This window comes from Equus asinus, chromosome 23 (assembly GCF_041296235.1).
Source record: "Equus asinus isolate D_3611 breed Donkey chromosome 23, EquAss-T2T_v2, whole genome shotgun sequence".
Classification (NCBI taxonomy): domain Eukaryota; kingdom Metazoa; phylum Chordata; class Mammalia; order Perissodactyla; family Equidae; genus Equus; species Equus asinus.
This window is the reverse complement of record NC_091812.1, coordinates 52,570,682-52,587,012: the sequence shown is the minus strand read 5'-3', so window position 1 is coordinate 52,587,012 and position 16,331 is coordinate 52,570,682. Positions and strand designations below refer to the sequence as shown.

General features: G+C 39.8%; 1 protein-coding gene across 9 annotated transcripts in view; it reads right to left on the bottom strand.

Annotated features, from left to right (window-relative positions):
- Positions 1-16,331, bottom strand: part of FOCAD (focadhesin) — a 269,315-nt gene that overhangs the window by 56,028 nt on the left and 196,956 nt on the right. For all 9 annotated transcript variants that reach the window (XR_011497231.1, XR_011497230.1, XM_014845338.3 and 6 more), the window contains 4 exons: positions 16,064-16,156; positions 10,051-10,139; positions 6,427-6,471; positions 1,657-1,765 (listed from right to left, as the gene is read on the bottom strand). Coding sequence is in view for 7 of the 9 variants with exons in the window: in XM_014845338.3 (XP_014700824.3) it covers positions 1,657-1,765; positions 6,427-6,471; positions 10,051-10,139; positions 16,064-16,156 (336 nt within the window). In the remaining 2 variants the exon portion in view is untranslated. The remainder of the gene's footprint in view (positions 1-1,656; positions 1,766-6,426; positions 6,472-10,050; positions 10,140-16,063; positions 16,157-16,331) is intronic.

Genomic DNA, 16,331 nt, shown 5'->3' with positions numbered 1-16,331 from the left:
GACCACCACTTATTACTGGGACAAATTACCTGTACAACTGGTAGTGTGACATAAATAACACCAAAATGAAGGCATCCCAGAAGGGTGCATTAACATTTTAGGTTGTAGATCTGCTTAGCATGTTGCCTCTGCTGAAGTATTACAGGGTTCTTTCAAGGGTATGAAACATTTCCTCTCTAAAATTTTTCATCTTTTTCATCATTACAATAAGATTCAGGGTTTAAATTTAAATTTTCATACAGTAACTAACTACCTTTTTATCCTTTACGCAATAACCCCTTGGCCTCTTTCCCTTCCCCACGTGTAACACATACTTGTAGCTTTTGCCCCACGGCATCTATTCTCTTGTTTACTGGTAATAGCACCCTTTGGAGAATTCCCTCCTCCATGATTTGAAGCTTGGTGAAATGCTTAATCAAGCTACCCATCCTACCCTGCTCAAGGTGTGGGCATGGGACCCGTGGGACTCCGAATCTTAAGTGAGCGATGCAAAGACAGTAAATGACCACAGCTGATCCATCCCAGTGGGAGTGGTCTGCCGAGGTGGCTCACCAGTACCTGTGCCTGGACTCCTCAAGTTGCCTTCTTTCTTCTTCTTCCCCTCAACCCAGTTTTTAAGCTTTTCCTTCAATTCCATGGGCTTCCAAATTCCCTATTCTTCTAGTTCCTTTTTTATTTAAATAAGTCAGTTTCTTTGCAAGCAAGCAAAAAACCCCACCATGAAAAAAGTGAACAGACAGCCCATAAGACACTCTGTGGGGACAGAGATGGGCTAAATAACATCGAATAAAGTCCAATTTTTGCAACAAGAAGTGTTAACGTAGATGCTGATGCTGATGATAACGGTTACTATTCCTGAGTGCTTAGCATCAGCATCTACCAGCCATTGCGCTTTACATACATTAACTCATTCAATCCTTACAACACTCCTGTCTGGTATTATCATCCCCATTTTACAGATGGGGTATAGGCTCTGAAAAGGAAAGTTACCAACGATAGGCCGTAGAGCTAGTAAGTGCAAGTATTAGGATTTAAATACAGGACTCTCCTACTCCAAAGTCTATGTTTTTAACCACTCAGCTATATGGTCTCCAGATACTAGCTACTAGGTAATGGGGCTTAAAAGAAGAATAAATCCATGCCTTTTTATTTTGATGGATATGTATTATCTGAAAAAGAGCACTGGAAATGAACGTTGGCCAGCTCGCCACATGTTTAATTAAGAAATAAATGCTTTGCAAAAATGAATAGGCACTTTGTCATTGACATCTACAATTAAAATGCAAAGTACAATTTTTTTCAGTCAGTAAACACTGCTTATTTATCATTTTTTGACAGCATTGTTCACTTTCAGTAAGCCTAGTTAACCTCCTAAGATTGGTCACCACTGATGTAATCAAAAAGACAACCCCTGTTGCATAAAATTGGTACCTTCAAATGGAAATGACCACTTAATTGTGACGGAGAAAGCAAAACAGAAAAGCAGCAAAGAAAAGTGTCTTAGAAGACACTGAGGCTCGCAGCGGCAGGGCCCACAGGTAGCATAACTTGGTGCGGCCATCACAGACTCTAACCTCACAAACTCAGGGCCAGGCTTCTCATTTTTCCAATGTTACACCACCAAAGCCCAACTGGTCCAAATCACCCTTAACTTACCTCCAGGACTTCCTCAGAGTCTGAAGAGAGGCTGGCTTCGTGTCTGGACACAACAACAGCAAGACTGCTTAAGGCTAACAACGCGTTGCCTTTGACCACTGGGCTCTCCCTGTTTAAAAAGAAAAAAAATTCCAAGAGGATTTTGGGCGTATTAACCAGGAGACGAGAAGGTGCTATTATAGGGAGGGCAGATAAAGTCAAAAAGCACTTTTATTCCTTCACAGAGCCTCGTAAATGCAGGTCTGTCTGTTCCCTGATGCCAGCAGCTTCCTTCCTCTGACACTAGTGCTGATTTTTAACTCTTCTTATAAATGCATGGTCATTATGCTTTTTAGCCACTTAAAAACTCAAGCTGATATATCTAAGTTCTTTCTTCCTAAAATTTTTATTTCATCATTTGACATTACATTTCCTAAGCTATTTTCTTCTGTGTCATCTTAGGCCAATTTAACTTTATCGATTTGTTCTGAAAACATAACCAAGGACAGTTATGTGAATAAGGCCAGCAGAACGGAATAGCCTCTGGCTTTTCTAAAGCTCTGGTATGTGGAACCAGCTTCTAGCAAACTGCTTCAGACAGCATACTTTACTAGCAACTTGACACACTGGCAGCTTTCCTCAGTCATCATTATCCTCCCCTTCTTTCATTCAATATGTCAAAGCCAGCAACCTTAAAGTCAGTTTGTAATATAATTTAGAGACCCTAGATAAGACCAAAAAAAGGCCTGTTTTTAGACTATTTGGATTGAGAGTTGCCCTTTTATGTCATTCAAATGGCAGTTTTCTAATGTTAGCAATAAAATCTTAAGTATAACTTCTGAATTTAGTACCAAGAAAACTGCACCTTTTCAATATATTTACCCTTCAAAAATGTACATTTAGCATTATTCCATAATTCCAAGGTGATCCTATAGAATAAATCCCAGGTGGGACACTGATGAGATGCTCTTGGCTTATCAACTCTGTCGTAACAGAATTCAGAACAGAGCACTCATACACCATCGATAGTCCAGTTCTCAGTTAGTCCTATAATTGTGAGTTCCCATAAATATAGAGAAGGTTTCCCAACACCTGGACTTGAGACGTGGACCTGAATCAGTGTATACACCCAAGAGACACCCCTGCTCACCTCAGAGCAGGAATAGAACAGATATGTAGGATGAGGAAGACTTCCAGCCCTGGTCCCATGCAAGCCTGGTACCTCCAGTGCCAGCCCATCGTCATGACTGAACATGTGAGTTAGCGGGTATTAAAAGGTTAGTATACACATGTGTTCCAGCATTTTTGCTTCCTTTTTGCCATCTATCTATTCATCCATTCCCTCCTTCCTTCTCTCTCTCCCACCTTGGGGTGGTTAAGCTCAGTGAAGGCTTACTCTGCACACTCGGTCATTTTGTTCACTCCTCCTTAATTCATTCATCTATGAGGCCTGCCATAAGTTGATAAGACAAGAACATTTATATTAGGGGATGGGGTGGGGAGAGAAAGGAGGAAGGAAGTCTTGAGGTTTAAGCAAATGGCTTCAACTTAGGTTTTTCAGTGAGGATTACTGGGAACTCATATATCTAATAATAATACAGCAGAAAACAAGGCAAGACCTGGGCATTCCTAGGTGCCTTAGCCATGAAATCATTTAACAAAACCAAAATTAAATCTTTTATTTCTAATATTATCTCTTTATCCTGCTACAAAATGGTCATGAATCCCTAAAGCTAAACAAAAAATAGTTTTAAATTCTCAGTGATCTGAGAATTACATCCTCAGTTTTTATCACCCTGTAGAAAAAGTTAGATGGTCACCAGAAACTGGCTATCAAAGCTTTTAAAACAAAGATGTTATATTAAATGACATAAAAAGTATCTTTCTAAGCCTGGAATTCTGAAAGAGAATTTAGCCTCAGTTTTAAAACAGTGCCCAAAATGATTTTATTTCAAAAGTTTCACTGGCCTTGACATTCCTGAGCATGTATTGCTCTTGTAAAATGGAGAAATATGTATTTACAGCCACAGGTAATTAGACCTTTGGTTGCAGACTAAACACATATTTGAAATTAATCTTTGAACAGAAACAACTGGTCCACAGTCCACACAATGCATGCTTAGGCCAAGCTACACAATTCACAAAGGTACCGTGACCAGCTCTTGATCATCTTTGCATTCCCTTCACGCCTAGCACAGTGACTCACGGAGAGAAGACACTCAATATATATTCAGTGAAACAAATTTGAGGAGGAACTGGCCAGGTGAAAATCTACAACTGGTTCAGCAAACACTCATCACCTTCTTGATCAAATAACTATCCCCTAGCAGTCCAGCAGCAGTAACTAATTTGCATAATAACATGTCAGCATCAGTACAGTATTTATCCAGGCACCACCACTGACATTTTAATTAAATTGTCTTTTGAAACAAACTGATGCCATTAACCTAATTAAAAAGCACAAGGAAGGATGAGCTACACTGATGCTTTCTTACGGACAAAGTGTTACCTTACATATTAGTAAAGTGACCCAATCCTTCGGGGATTTTTATCTTCAGGTTCAAATCTATTTAATTAATAACAGTGAAAATAAACTTACATCAGTCATCAGGTTTTACCTGTGTTCTGATTCTCCCCATCCCTGATGCTTTAGAAATGCTCTCAAACGAGCAAATCAGTCTAATCCTGTGACTGGGGTTTTACTTCCTGCATTTAACTCGCAGCTCAGAACAAAATAAGTCCTCCACTAGCCCAAATCAGCCCGTGGCAGCCCATGGTCCAAGGAACAGAAAGCCAAGCTGGCAGGAGGTGCTGGTGGGGTACTCTCGTGGTCGGAGGAAGCCAGGGGGACAAAATTAAGAGAGGGCAGCAGAGTGATTTTTTCCCCTGCTTGGTCATTACTCCCAGCCTCTGGACCTTAACTATCTCCTATTCACTTGCTGTCGTGCCTAGTACTGCCAGGCGTGCTTTAATAAGATAAGGTCTATAAAGTGCTTTGAAATTTTTGATGAAAAGGTAACACCATGAGAACATGAATTATTTTTACTCCGTACCACTGAGAATGTGAACACACTCTTCTTAGGTATCAGTCATGAAACGACGCTCTGCTAATCTGAAGATTAAAGTCTTGTTGAAATAAAATTTTAGAATGGAAAATGCAAAAGCTACTAGAGAGGCAAAATTATAGTTTGTTTTAATAGAAAGCTGCTGGTTTCCTCAGCATTCAAGCTTTTTGGGGCAAATGTCAGAGGCCTGTTTTTAACAGGATATATGTAGACTACATAATAGAACAAACCGTGAAAGGTAAAGGTCAAAGGCAGCCCCCTTATCCCAGGACGCTCTCCCACTGTGTCTGCAATTCACCAAACTAGATAAGCAGACCCAAATGAGGCCCTATCGAAGCCTCTGCACTTTAGTGTTCATTTTGTCAACAGATATGTCAACAGATATTTCCCAGCGCCTCCCACAGAACTGAGTGCAGGGGAGGGTTACCACTTCTATTTCCCCTTATTCAGAAGCCCTGAGGCTGAGGAGTGTCCTGTACCGAGATCAGACTTGACGGTTAAGTCCCTGTTTAAGACATCACTGGTGGAAAGCTAACTCTAAGGTAGATCACGTTTTCTTTTTTTTTTAAGGCAAAACCTATTTAGCTACAGAATGTTCCGGGACGTGATAGGGATAAACTATACTGCCATTAAATATTTCTAGATAATATGGACTTTCAATACACATGAAATCTTCTAGGTGGACGATATATCTATGTTATTTGGCAGATAAGAAGATCAAGGAAGGCAAACAGATGGGGCAGCAGCTAAAAGTGATGGTGGAACAGAGAAGTGTACATAACTGAAATGAACCTACTGCCAGGAACAATTAGTCAGCTCATTAACAAAGGAATCTGAAGAGACTGTTCAAGCAAGTTCATTAGGGTATAATTTTCTTAGTGAGAGCTGACTTAAGATAAATAAAAGTTTCAAGGTAGTAATACTCAAGTTATTTTTATTAAAACAATCATAAGGATATGACTGAGATTGTCTTTTTACCGGGTCTTCATGTTAGTTTTTAGTATTTAAAAATTCAATTTTTAGATATCCTGGATCCAATAACACAAAGGGAAAGAAACGAAGCACTACTTTGATTTATTTGCTAGCTCATAGATGAGATTTAATAATCTATTTGTAGAACCCATATAATTCACATTAGCAAGGATTTCCTCCCCCAAACTAAACTAGAATCCTTTAAATCGGGGCCGGCCTGGTGGCGCAGTGGGTAAGTTCACACGCCGCGCTTCAGGGGCCCAGGGTTCGCTGGTTCAGATCCCGGGTGGGGACATGGCACCGCTTGGCATGGCATGCTGTGGCAGGCATCCCACATAGAAAGTAGAGGAAGATGGGCACGGATGTTAGCTCAGGGCCAGTCTTCCTCAGCAAAAGGAGGAGGATTGGCAGCAGTTAGCTCAGGGCTAATCTTCTTCTACTTCTTCAAAAAAGAATCCTTTAAATCTAAGTCTAAGCACGGGGCACTTTGTTAGGTACACAAGAAGGATACACCCTCAGAGACTCTTGATGTAAAAGTTCTGTTTGCATTGGTGCTTTTGTATTTTTCACAAAAAGACATGTAGTAAGAACTAACAATACAAGAAAGGACAGCAACTGATTTTTTAAAAAATAATTGGAAAGTCCTTTAAAATTCTTAAAGTTATGAAATACCCTAAAAGGAGAAAGATTGTGTACCTGCCAGGAAAAAAATGTTTATAGAAAATTTTTAGTAAGAGAAAAAAATGGATCTTACTTTGCAGCTGACTTGGTGATCTCCTCAGTCAACATGTCTCGCACCCTGCAACAAAGACATGTGACAGTCCACGTTAGAGCAAGAACACAACCTTTTTGCTTATTCATCAGTTAATAAGAACCTCTGGCAATGACTCCAGATCTTAAAACTGTATATGTAGAATTTTAGTGTAAGGTGAAAGAACTGTAAGAAGGGCTTTACTTCAAAGAGAGTTTCATCTTCCTATTCCTGAGATGACTTCGTGGACGCGGGGAAGAAGGTGGATGTAACTAACAAGGGATGCACAGGCAGTGCTGCAATAGCACCATCTCTTAAACTGAGCAGTGGGTATACAAGTGCCCTTTATACTGTTTCTCTGCTGTGGACTGAATGTTTGTGTCTCCCCAAGATTCATACGATGAAATCTTAACTCCCGATGTATCATACTTAGAGATGGGGCCTCTGGGAGGTGGTGAGCGTGGAGCCCACATGAATGGGACTAGTGCCCTTATAAGAAGAGGCACCAGGGAGCTTGCTCTCTCTCCCTCTCTGCTCTCCACCACGTGAAGACACAAGGAGAAGGCAGCCATTTGCAAACCAGGTAGCAGGCCCGCACCAGATCTGCAGGCACCCTGATCTTGGATTTCCCAGCCTCCAGAACTGTAAGCAATTTCTCTATTGCTTAAGCCACTCGGTCTATGCTAATTTTGCTATAACAGTCTGAACGGACTGAGACACTCTCTCGGTTTTGCACAAGAGCTCACCAAAACAACGATTTACTATTTCCAAATGGTAGGTAATAGAATAGTCACTATATACATATATAAAATAAAATTTTAAATGTTGGCTATAAAATCATTCTGAGGCTAAAAGAAAGCAATTAAATTTACAGCTTTGAAGGAAGGTATACTCAATTTAAATATTTACAGAATAAAAAAAATTTTTTCAGGGCCGGCCCTGTGGCCTAGTGGTTAAGTTCGGCATGCTCTGATTCAGTGGCCCAGGGTTCAGTTCCAGGGCACAGACTCACACCACTCGTCAGCGGCCATGCTGTGGTGGTGACCCACATACAAAATAGAGGAAGACTACTGGCACAGAAGTTAGATCAAGGCGAATCTTCCTCAGCAAAAAAAAAAAAAAAAAAAAAAAAATTCAACATGAGACCCTTGAGATACAGTGAAAAACAATCAGGGACTGCCAAATTTACGTTTTGAAGATGATATCATAGCCATTTTCACTATATACTTTGAGTTTCATAAATTCAGAGTTTTCATAAGTATTATAAAACTTTTGCAAATATAAATTTTATTTGCATTCATAAATATTTTCATTTGTAATATAAGAAGATCTGAGCTATACAGCACTCCCTGAGAATGAGTCAGGTTTTCGGATAGCTGTAAACTTCTCCTACAGACCTTAAACTTGTATTTTATAAAACCATTTGACAATAAATTTCTCTAAAATGTATTGTCCAATCTCAGTCTTCCTAAGTGGAGTATAGTGCATTCAATGTATTCTTTTATTGGTCAGTATGAAATATTTACAAATGATGAACTGCCTGTACCTCTACACATGGCCAAACTTTCCACTTGTAGACTAGTTCCCTTCTCTTATCTCCTCCCTTCTCTTTGCTGCATCACCAATTTTTCCTTCTCTACTTCTACTACTCCCCTTAGCGTGGGAACACACTGTAATATCTACCAACTGAAAAGAAGAAAAAGCCCTCCATGGGACCAGCCCGGTGGGATAGCAGTTAAGTTCGCGCACTTGGCTTTGGTGGCCCGGGGTTCACAGGTTTGGATCCCAGGCATGGACCTAGCATTGCTCATCATGCCACACTGTGGCAGGAATTCCACATAAAATAGAGGAAGACTGGCACAGATTTAGCTCAGTGACAATCTTCCTCAAGCCAAAAAGAGAGAGAGAGAGCGTGCGCGCGAGCAAGCACAGGGTCGATGTTCCTCACAAAAAAAAAAAAGAAGAAAAAGCCCTCCAGCTATTGCCCCATTTGGCTGCTCCTTGCACATCAGAACTCATTTAAAAGAGTAGTCTACACTTGATGACTCTGGTTCATCTCTTTCCACTCTCTCCAGATCCTTTTATATCTGGCTTTTGTCCCCAGAACTCCAACAAAACAGCTCCTGTCATGGTCACCAATGACTTTCAAGAGGCCAAATTTAATTCCCCATTCTCAGTCACCATCTTTTGCAGCCTCACAGCAGCATTTGACATAATTGGTTGCTCCTTTATTGAAACACTTTCTTCCATCGGCTTTAAAGATTCCATTCTCTCTTGGTTTTCTTCCTACATCACTGATCACTGATTTTCTGTGAGCTTTACTGGTTCCCTCCTCATCTTCCCCACTTCTAAATGTTGAAGTGCTCTGGGGCTCAGTCCTCTGACCTTTACTGTATCTTCACTCACTCCCTAGGTGATTTCATCCAACATCTTGATGTTAAATTCAGTCAATATGCTGAGGATTCCCAAATTTCTATTTCCAGCCCTGAACTCTGGACTCATACAGTCAACAACCTACTTGATATCTCCAACTGGAGATCTAATTAGATATCTCAGGTTTAGCAAGTCCCAAACCTGATTTCTACCCTACAGAGATCTGCTTTTCTATAGTGTTCCCCATCTTAATAAATGGGAACTCTATACTTTTAGTTATTCAGAGTCAAAATCTTGGAGTTATCCTTGACTTCCATCTTTTTCTCATAACCTTTATTCCATGCATCTGCCTATATATTTTGGGGAGTATAGCCAACGTACCACCCCCACCAGATTATCACTTTCAGAAGATAAAATTAAAACTACATGTAAAGGATAGTAGCAAATAGGAAGCAAAATCCAAATTCTTCATGTCTAATCTGAAATCCAATGTCATAACGTTTTAAACTACATTGCTATTTTTAAAATAAATTTAGAAACTGTAACAGAATAGAATTAGTTAAACACACACACACAGCTTCTGCTTCTCTACATATGCCAACTGTCAGTAAATAAAAATCTAAAATCACGTAACCTTTGAACAGATTTTTAGATTAAAGAAACCTGTGGCTGCAGGCAAAGCTATTTAAATTCTGAGCACTTTACTTAGATTTAGGCTGCTGCGATGCTAGTCTGACAAGGTGTTCATCCCAACCCATGTAACAATTTAAATCGCTTTTAATGTGCCAGCACTTACACATTTCCAGATAATATAGTGGGAATTCACTAGGGGGTGTCTGCCAAAGAAATTAAAGGGCTGACATGGTAAAGTTGTTCCTAATAACGGAGATGTGTTGGGGAGAGGGAGCAGGGGAGTGGAAGGGCATTCCTGGACAACGTAAGCTAGGAAGGCAAGGAACTGAGTGGGAAAAACAGAATTTTTCATTCAAAAGTATATAAAATAATCAGCTATACGAGGGAAAAAAACCATTTCCACATTGCTTTAGGAAACAATAAAAAATACATAAAATTGATGAATAAAGCTGTCCTTTTATCTGGGAAGAGGATGGAAAACACACTTAGATCTTCAGACTTTTCCCCTTCAGGCTCACATAGGAGTTAAAATCCTCAACATGGAAGCCATTAAGGTGGCCACCTTCTCCCTCATAGTCCGCTTCCCATGATAAACACTGAGCAGAAGCGCCACGTCCTCACCAGAGCCAGGCTGTGCTTTTCTTGTATTGCACCTCCTCAGGTCCTTCTTTTCCATGTTTTAGCTGCAACTCCAGCTCTGCTATTCTTCCCTGCAAAAACCACAGCACGGGTCAGCATGCAACCTCTATGGGTGAAATTATCTAGAAATTTCTTTGGAAAACACTTAGATAACAGATGCCTCCTTTCCGAATTGGCCATAAATGTTCCCGATATTAGATTATGAAGGAGGATGTGTGAGGAATGATAATTACATCACTGCTCTGGTATTTCTACATTCACCAAAGATGTATACCCTGGAGAAGTTGTATGTTTGGCAAATTTAGTGCAGAGCACTTCATTTTGAGATATCTATTAAAAGCAGATTTGAATTCCATAGGTCCCATTCAAAAAATCCCCTATATAGTAATGATGTGCCTGTGTCAGCAGCTGATAAATTCAACTGATGCTCTAGCAAGATTGGAGTCTGAGCACCAGTTTTATAACAGAATGGTAGAAGACAAGGATACGTATATAACTCTTAAGATTCAGGTAATATATAATAAAAGTTACTCTCAAATAGCTGCACATTACATTTCTATTTTTTGAGTGAACTTATAAAAAGAAACATGATAATTTTTAACTTCTACCATGTAATAAATATAGCTAATAGCATCCCTTTAAGACCAAGGCCTTCAAATATTTATTATCCTTTCTATTTTTTTACACTCAGGATTATTTTGATCAGATGCTTTCCCTTCTAGTCCATCACCAATTACATTACGAAAATGTAATTAAAATACTGGTTTACTGATGCACTCTAAGTTGGACAAGAACTTAGACTGCATACTGTATTACTCAGTAATACCACACCATTTTCACAAGTGGTTGTGCAGCTTACGTTCTCACTAGCAGTGAATAAGAGTTCTAGTTACTTCATATCTTCACCAACATTTAAAATTGTTAGGCTTTTCATTTTTACCATTCTGGCAGGTGTGAAATGGTGTTCATTACGGTTTTAATTTTCATTCCACTGTTTATCAATGAGATTGAGCATCTTTTCCAATGTTTATTGACTTTTGGATTTCCTATTCTGTCCATTTTTCTATTGTCTTTTCCTTATTGATTTTGGAGTTCTAAGGTAGAAAGAAGAGCAAAAGTTATCTCTCTCTATATCCTCTAGAGAGGGAAGCACTGTGGCTTGACAGGTTAAGGATGTAGGCTCTGGAATCAGAACGCTTGATCTAATGCCATTTCCACTTACTTGCTGTGTAAATTTGGGAAAGTTACTTCATCTCTCTAAGCTTCAGTTTCCTCATTTCTAAAACATAGCTAACAACTATCTTATGGTATTAGAGCATCATATTAAATAATGTGAAAAAGTGTCTGTTTAGTCTAGTGCCTGATATATAATAGCTACCATTACCATGTTGTTGTCAATAACAGCAAAAAATCCCACCTCCCCTTTTATCTTCTTATGTAATGATCTTTCATGAATATTATCTAAATCCTTCTTGAAATAATTCATGTTTTAATCTGTATACTCTCACAGAGTAAAAGGTTCCTAAAAATGTAATATCCAGACTCTACAGTTGCATGTCCTTGTATTTCTCTCATACACCCTCAGGTACTAGCCTGTGAGCTCACTGAAGCCAAGGACTGGTTTATCAGTCTAAGGAGTCCCGGTATTTAGCACAACTTCCAGCACACAATGCCCTGGGGCTCACGTTCAGGCACTCTGAGATTTGATGGGCATTCTATTCACATCCTTCATAGTTTCTGTTTACTTCAATCATATCACCCTATCTCCATGTTTTCAAAGACAGAATCCTGGCCCTTCTATTCTCTCCTTTGTCTTTTGGAGCAATGTATCAGAGGTGATCAAATTGGCAAGATATATTAATATTTAATATTGATATTGGCCTCCCAGAGGGTAGGCAAAAAAGAAAATATTTGTATTGCCTGGCCCTGTTCATTACACTTCTTAAATGATGCTTCTTTACCCCTAAAATACTTACTTTCCATAATGCTTTTCCAAAAAAGAAACAGGAAATTAAAAGGTTAAAATCTGCTCAGAAATAAACACAACACAAGCTAGTCTATATGCAGCCTCTTGAGAAAGCCTACTTTCCCAGTCTCTCCTGTAGCCATAAACCAGTACAATCGGGTTTCTTGTTTTTTGGGGGTTTTTTGGCGGAGGAAGAGTCACCCTGAGCTAACATCTATTGCCAACCTTCCTCTTTTTTCTTGAGGAAGATTAGCCCTGAGCTAACATCTGTGCCAATCGTCCTCTATTTTGTATGTGGGTCACTGCCACATCCTGGCTTGATGAGCATGCCATGTCTGCGCCCAGGATCTGAACTGGCGAAACCCTGGGCTGCCGAAGCAGAGCACACAAATTTAACCACTTGGCCATGGGGCTGGCCCTGTAACTAAGTAAATTTCTTATTTTTTCTTTCTCAGAGTCTCTGTTCCTCTCAATCCCTTCTCCTGGAATGTCTCTCTAACTCCTTTCACCCAGTCCATGTTAGGCTATTTAGTCAGATCCAAATCTTTGCTGTCCAATTCTCCACCTATTGGTGATAGAGATCAGTGACATTCAACTCAGTCACCTCTGCTTCTGATTAACAGCTGTGGTTAAGGGGGGAAGCATTCACTGGGTGATGGAAGGCTGAAATGATCACCTGAATTGAGATTTTTGGATTGCCTCTAGATTCCAGTTATTAATCTATCTACCCTCTTACTTTTCCTATCTCTAGCCTATGCAAGCAAGGACATACTGATTATAGTGAGCAATTTCACCTAGCTCCAAACCTACACATTACAACAAACAAGCAAACAACCCTTACAAATGGTCAGAGAGTAATTTACTAGGGGTCACAGTTCCTGACCCTGGTTTTTATTTCAGATTATTTTGAAACTTAGCTTACCAACTCAGGAAACAAGCATCTGCAGTCAACCTGCTTTAATTCCTCTCTCCTGTTTGAGGTCACATTCACAATCCCTAAGAGCCCTTTACACAAAAGTTGGAGACCTTACCCTCCTCAGCATCCCACAGGGCCAAAGGTAAAGCCAGCTGTAAAGGGCTCCTTACCAAAATGGACTCTGAACTGTCAATCAACTTGTATCTGCATTTTTCATCTTAATGGGAAGAAATCCAAATACCTTCCCATGTCAACCACTTTGATATGCTTATAATTCAAAATCCCACATCTGGTGGAAAAATTAGATAAGGCTGGAAGCAGACGCCTATGCAAAAGTCACTAGTAGTGTTCAGATCTCAAACTTATTCACATCATAATCAACCTCCAGGAAATAACGTAGAATGTACCTTTTAGCGTGTCTCCTAGGCCTAATTGAATAAAACATGGCTCCTCTAAATGATCCTCTAGTTTAATGCTACAAAATATGTCTAGCACCAGATGGAAGTAATTATAACTTCTATGCAGAAGCAGTATCCTCCAGGACAGAAATTCTTGATATAGACGAGGAGTCTGGCAGTTGCCCTAACTCTTCTAAGATACCATAAATTCTATTTAAGTGTGTGGACTCATTTAAAAAACTTGTTGAATATTTAAAATGCATCAGTGCACTTTCAAATAATAGTGATAGCCTAAAAAGCAAAGCTATACTCTCAAATAATACTGAGAATCTTCTTATTATAGTCCATACTTTTGTCACCAATTCTCAATGGAACTGGACTTATCAGACATCCAAAGTAAAGAGATTTTAAATAATAAATAAATAAAGATACACACTATCACCTACAACAGCAGAAAGGCAGAATACTTGATCTGCATTACTAAAAATACTCAGCTGGCTTTTCAAAAATAGATCTGTCCTTTGAAATATTAAACCAATTTGCATTATTTGTTACAACTAATGACAGCATCAGAGAAAATGCAAGAGGCAGTGGAAAAGACAGGCTCTGGAGTCAGACAACTCTGGGTCAAGCTCCAATTCTTTCATTTACTGCCTGTAGGGTTTTGTGCCATTTGCTTTGCTTTCCTATCTAACCCTGCTTCCCCAACTAGAATCCCATTATACGTGGGGTTAACAACACCTGCTTTGGAGGGTTTCTATAAAGATTAATTAAAATAATATACGTTAAATATTGGACACACACCAGTTATTCAATAAATGGTAGCTCATTATAAAAAACAACATGGAGGGTTTTTTTAGTCAATTGCAAGTCATCTGCATGAGTTATACCATAATCCTGTTCAATTTAGCCTTCCTTATGCTCAGAGCTAAATAAAATTCAGCTTATTCCGCAGGAGGAGGAGTTATTCTTCCCTTCTCCTGGTGCCCATACTACTCTGTACATCCTCTATTAAAGCATCAAAGATGTTGTACTGGGATTTCTAGTAGACACATTAGTCTCCCGCACCAGACTGGGAATTCGTTGAGAGGAAGGAGGGCTTTATTCCCCTCTGTATCCCACGTGCTTGGCACACAGCCTGGCCAGTAAAAAGTGCTCCATAAATGTTTGGTAAAGGAAAACACTACAAAATTACGTTGGGAAAAATGAATGTGAGAAACAGTGCCTACTCTGATTTGCAATCTCACTCTTCTTGCATAAAAACTAGAATTGGTTAAGGATGTGCATCAGTAAGGCAGCCATTCCCTCATGTATCTATTCAAAACTGAGTGCCCAGATGCAGCTGAGGATAAAAAGTGTGTAAGCTGAGCCAAAGGAAACAATGGAACCAAGCGAACATCTGTAAAATGAGGATTCTAGTGTAGTTTGGGTAGCCATCTAAACCACTGTTGCTCAGTGTGGTTGATAGACTAAGTGCGTTAAAATTACCTGGCAGCTTGATAAACATGTAGATTCCTGGTCCACTACTCAATCCTAATCAGGTACTGAAGATGTGTCGGTACTTTATAAATTCAAGACTCAATAAAATATGTTGCAGCAAGATTTTAATTTGAGAACACCCAGGCTCAGATACTTAGTCATCTCCCCTCCCTCTACACACCTCCCCCCAGTCCTTCAGGACAGTTGTTAACTTTAACCATAATACCACATTTCCCGAGACTCCATGAAATCCTTACTCTGGGCCATATATTACTGAAGAACCACCAGATTTTTTCTATCATCCTTAAAAGTGAATTTTAAGCTAGGAAAAATGATTGAGTTAGTTGTTTTCTTATACTGTTAACTATTCATGTATTCCCAAACTGATTAAAAATTATTTCTAATTTTAAAAATTCACAAACTATAACTTACAATCTTATTGCATTAAATGAAGTCAAATTGAGCATAATTCATTTATTTAGCACCTATTATGTCTCAGACATAGAGAGACAACAGAGAAGAAAACACAGCTCCTAGCTTTATGGAGCAGAGATGACTGGAGGGAGGCCCCAGACAAATAACAAAGGGGACAGGTGCTTCAAAAGGGGAAGCACGGGTTCTAAGGAGGCGCATAAGAGGGGCATACAATCCAGGGGGCAGGGGAGCACACAGGTGCCTTCCCAGATTAAAGGATCTGAAGAACAAGTAGAATAAGGTGGGCAGAGAGGGAATGGCAGTGCCTGCCACAGAAGGAACAGCGTGTAAAAGTCAAGAGGTTAGGGAAGACATGCTGAGTTTGGAAAACAAAGAAATTCAGCAAGGCTGAGACACAAAATTCACGGGAAGGGTTATGAGCTAAGCCTGGAGACATACGCAAGTCCAGCTTGAGGAGACACAGGTGCAAGGGCACACCATGAGCTCAGGTGGAGACATGCTCAAGTGGAGGTGCTAGGGGACCCACAGGGGACATCCGGAAGATGTTCAGAAAGCAGCAGGAGAGAGGAGAGCAGTACTCAATGGGGAGCTGTGGACGGGACACACATGGAGGCATCGACATTTAAAGTTCAAGGGCAGTTATATATGTACTCCTCACATTCTTTTATGAGCAAAAATAACCACTGCACTTTTGACGGTGCTATTTTCCCAAGTGCTTTTACATTAAATACATATTTGCAGCAAAATTTGAGATAAGAAAGAGACCCTCCCCTAGGGCAAACCGTCCTATGACTTCATTACCTGTAAAACGGCATGGTAAGCTCGATTCATGTATGCAAGCCAGGCCTGCGGGAGAAAAATTGCACGGTGCCACTCTGAGAGCTGGATGTGAACCTGTGGGGAAAACATACCACATCATCAGTTAGACCGCACCATATTAAAACAGAATAAAATTAAAACTATATCATTGATTCTTTCTTTCCCTTCATTTAAATGGTTTAGGTTCTAAAACAAACCAGATCAGTCTAGGATCAGAATCACAAATAAGATCTTTCGGATATTTTCAAAG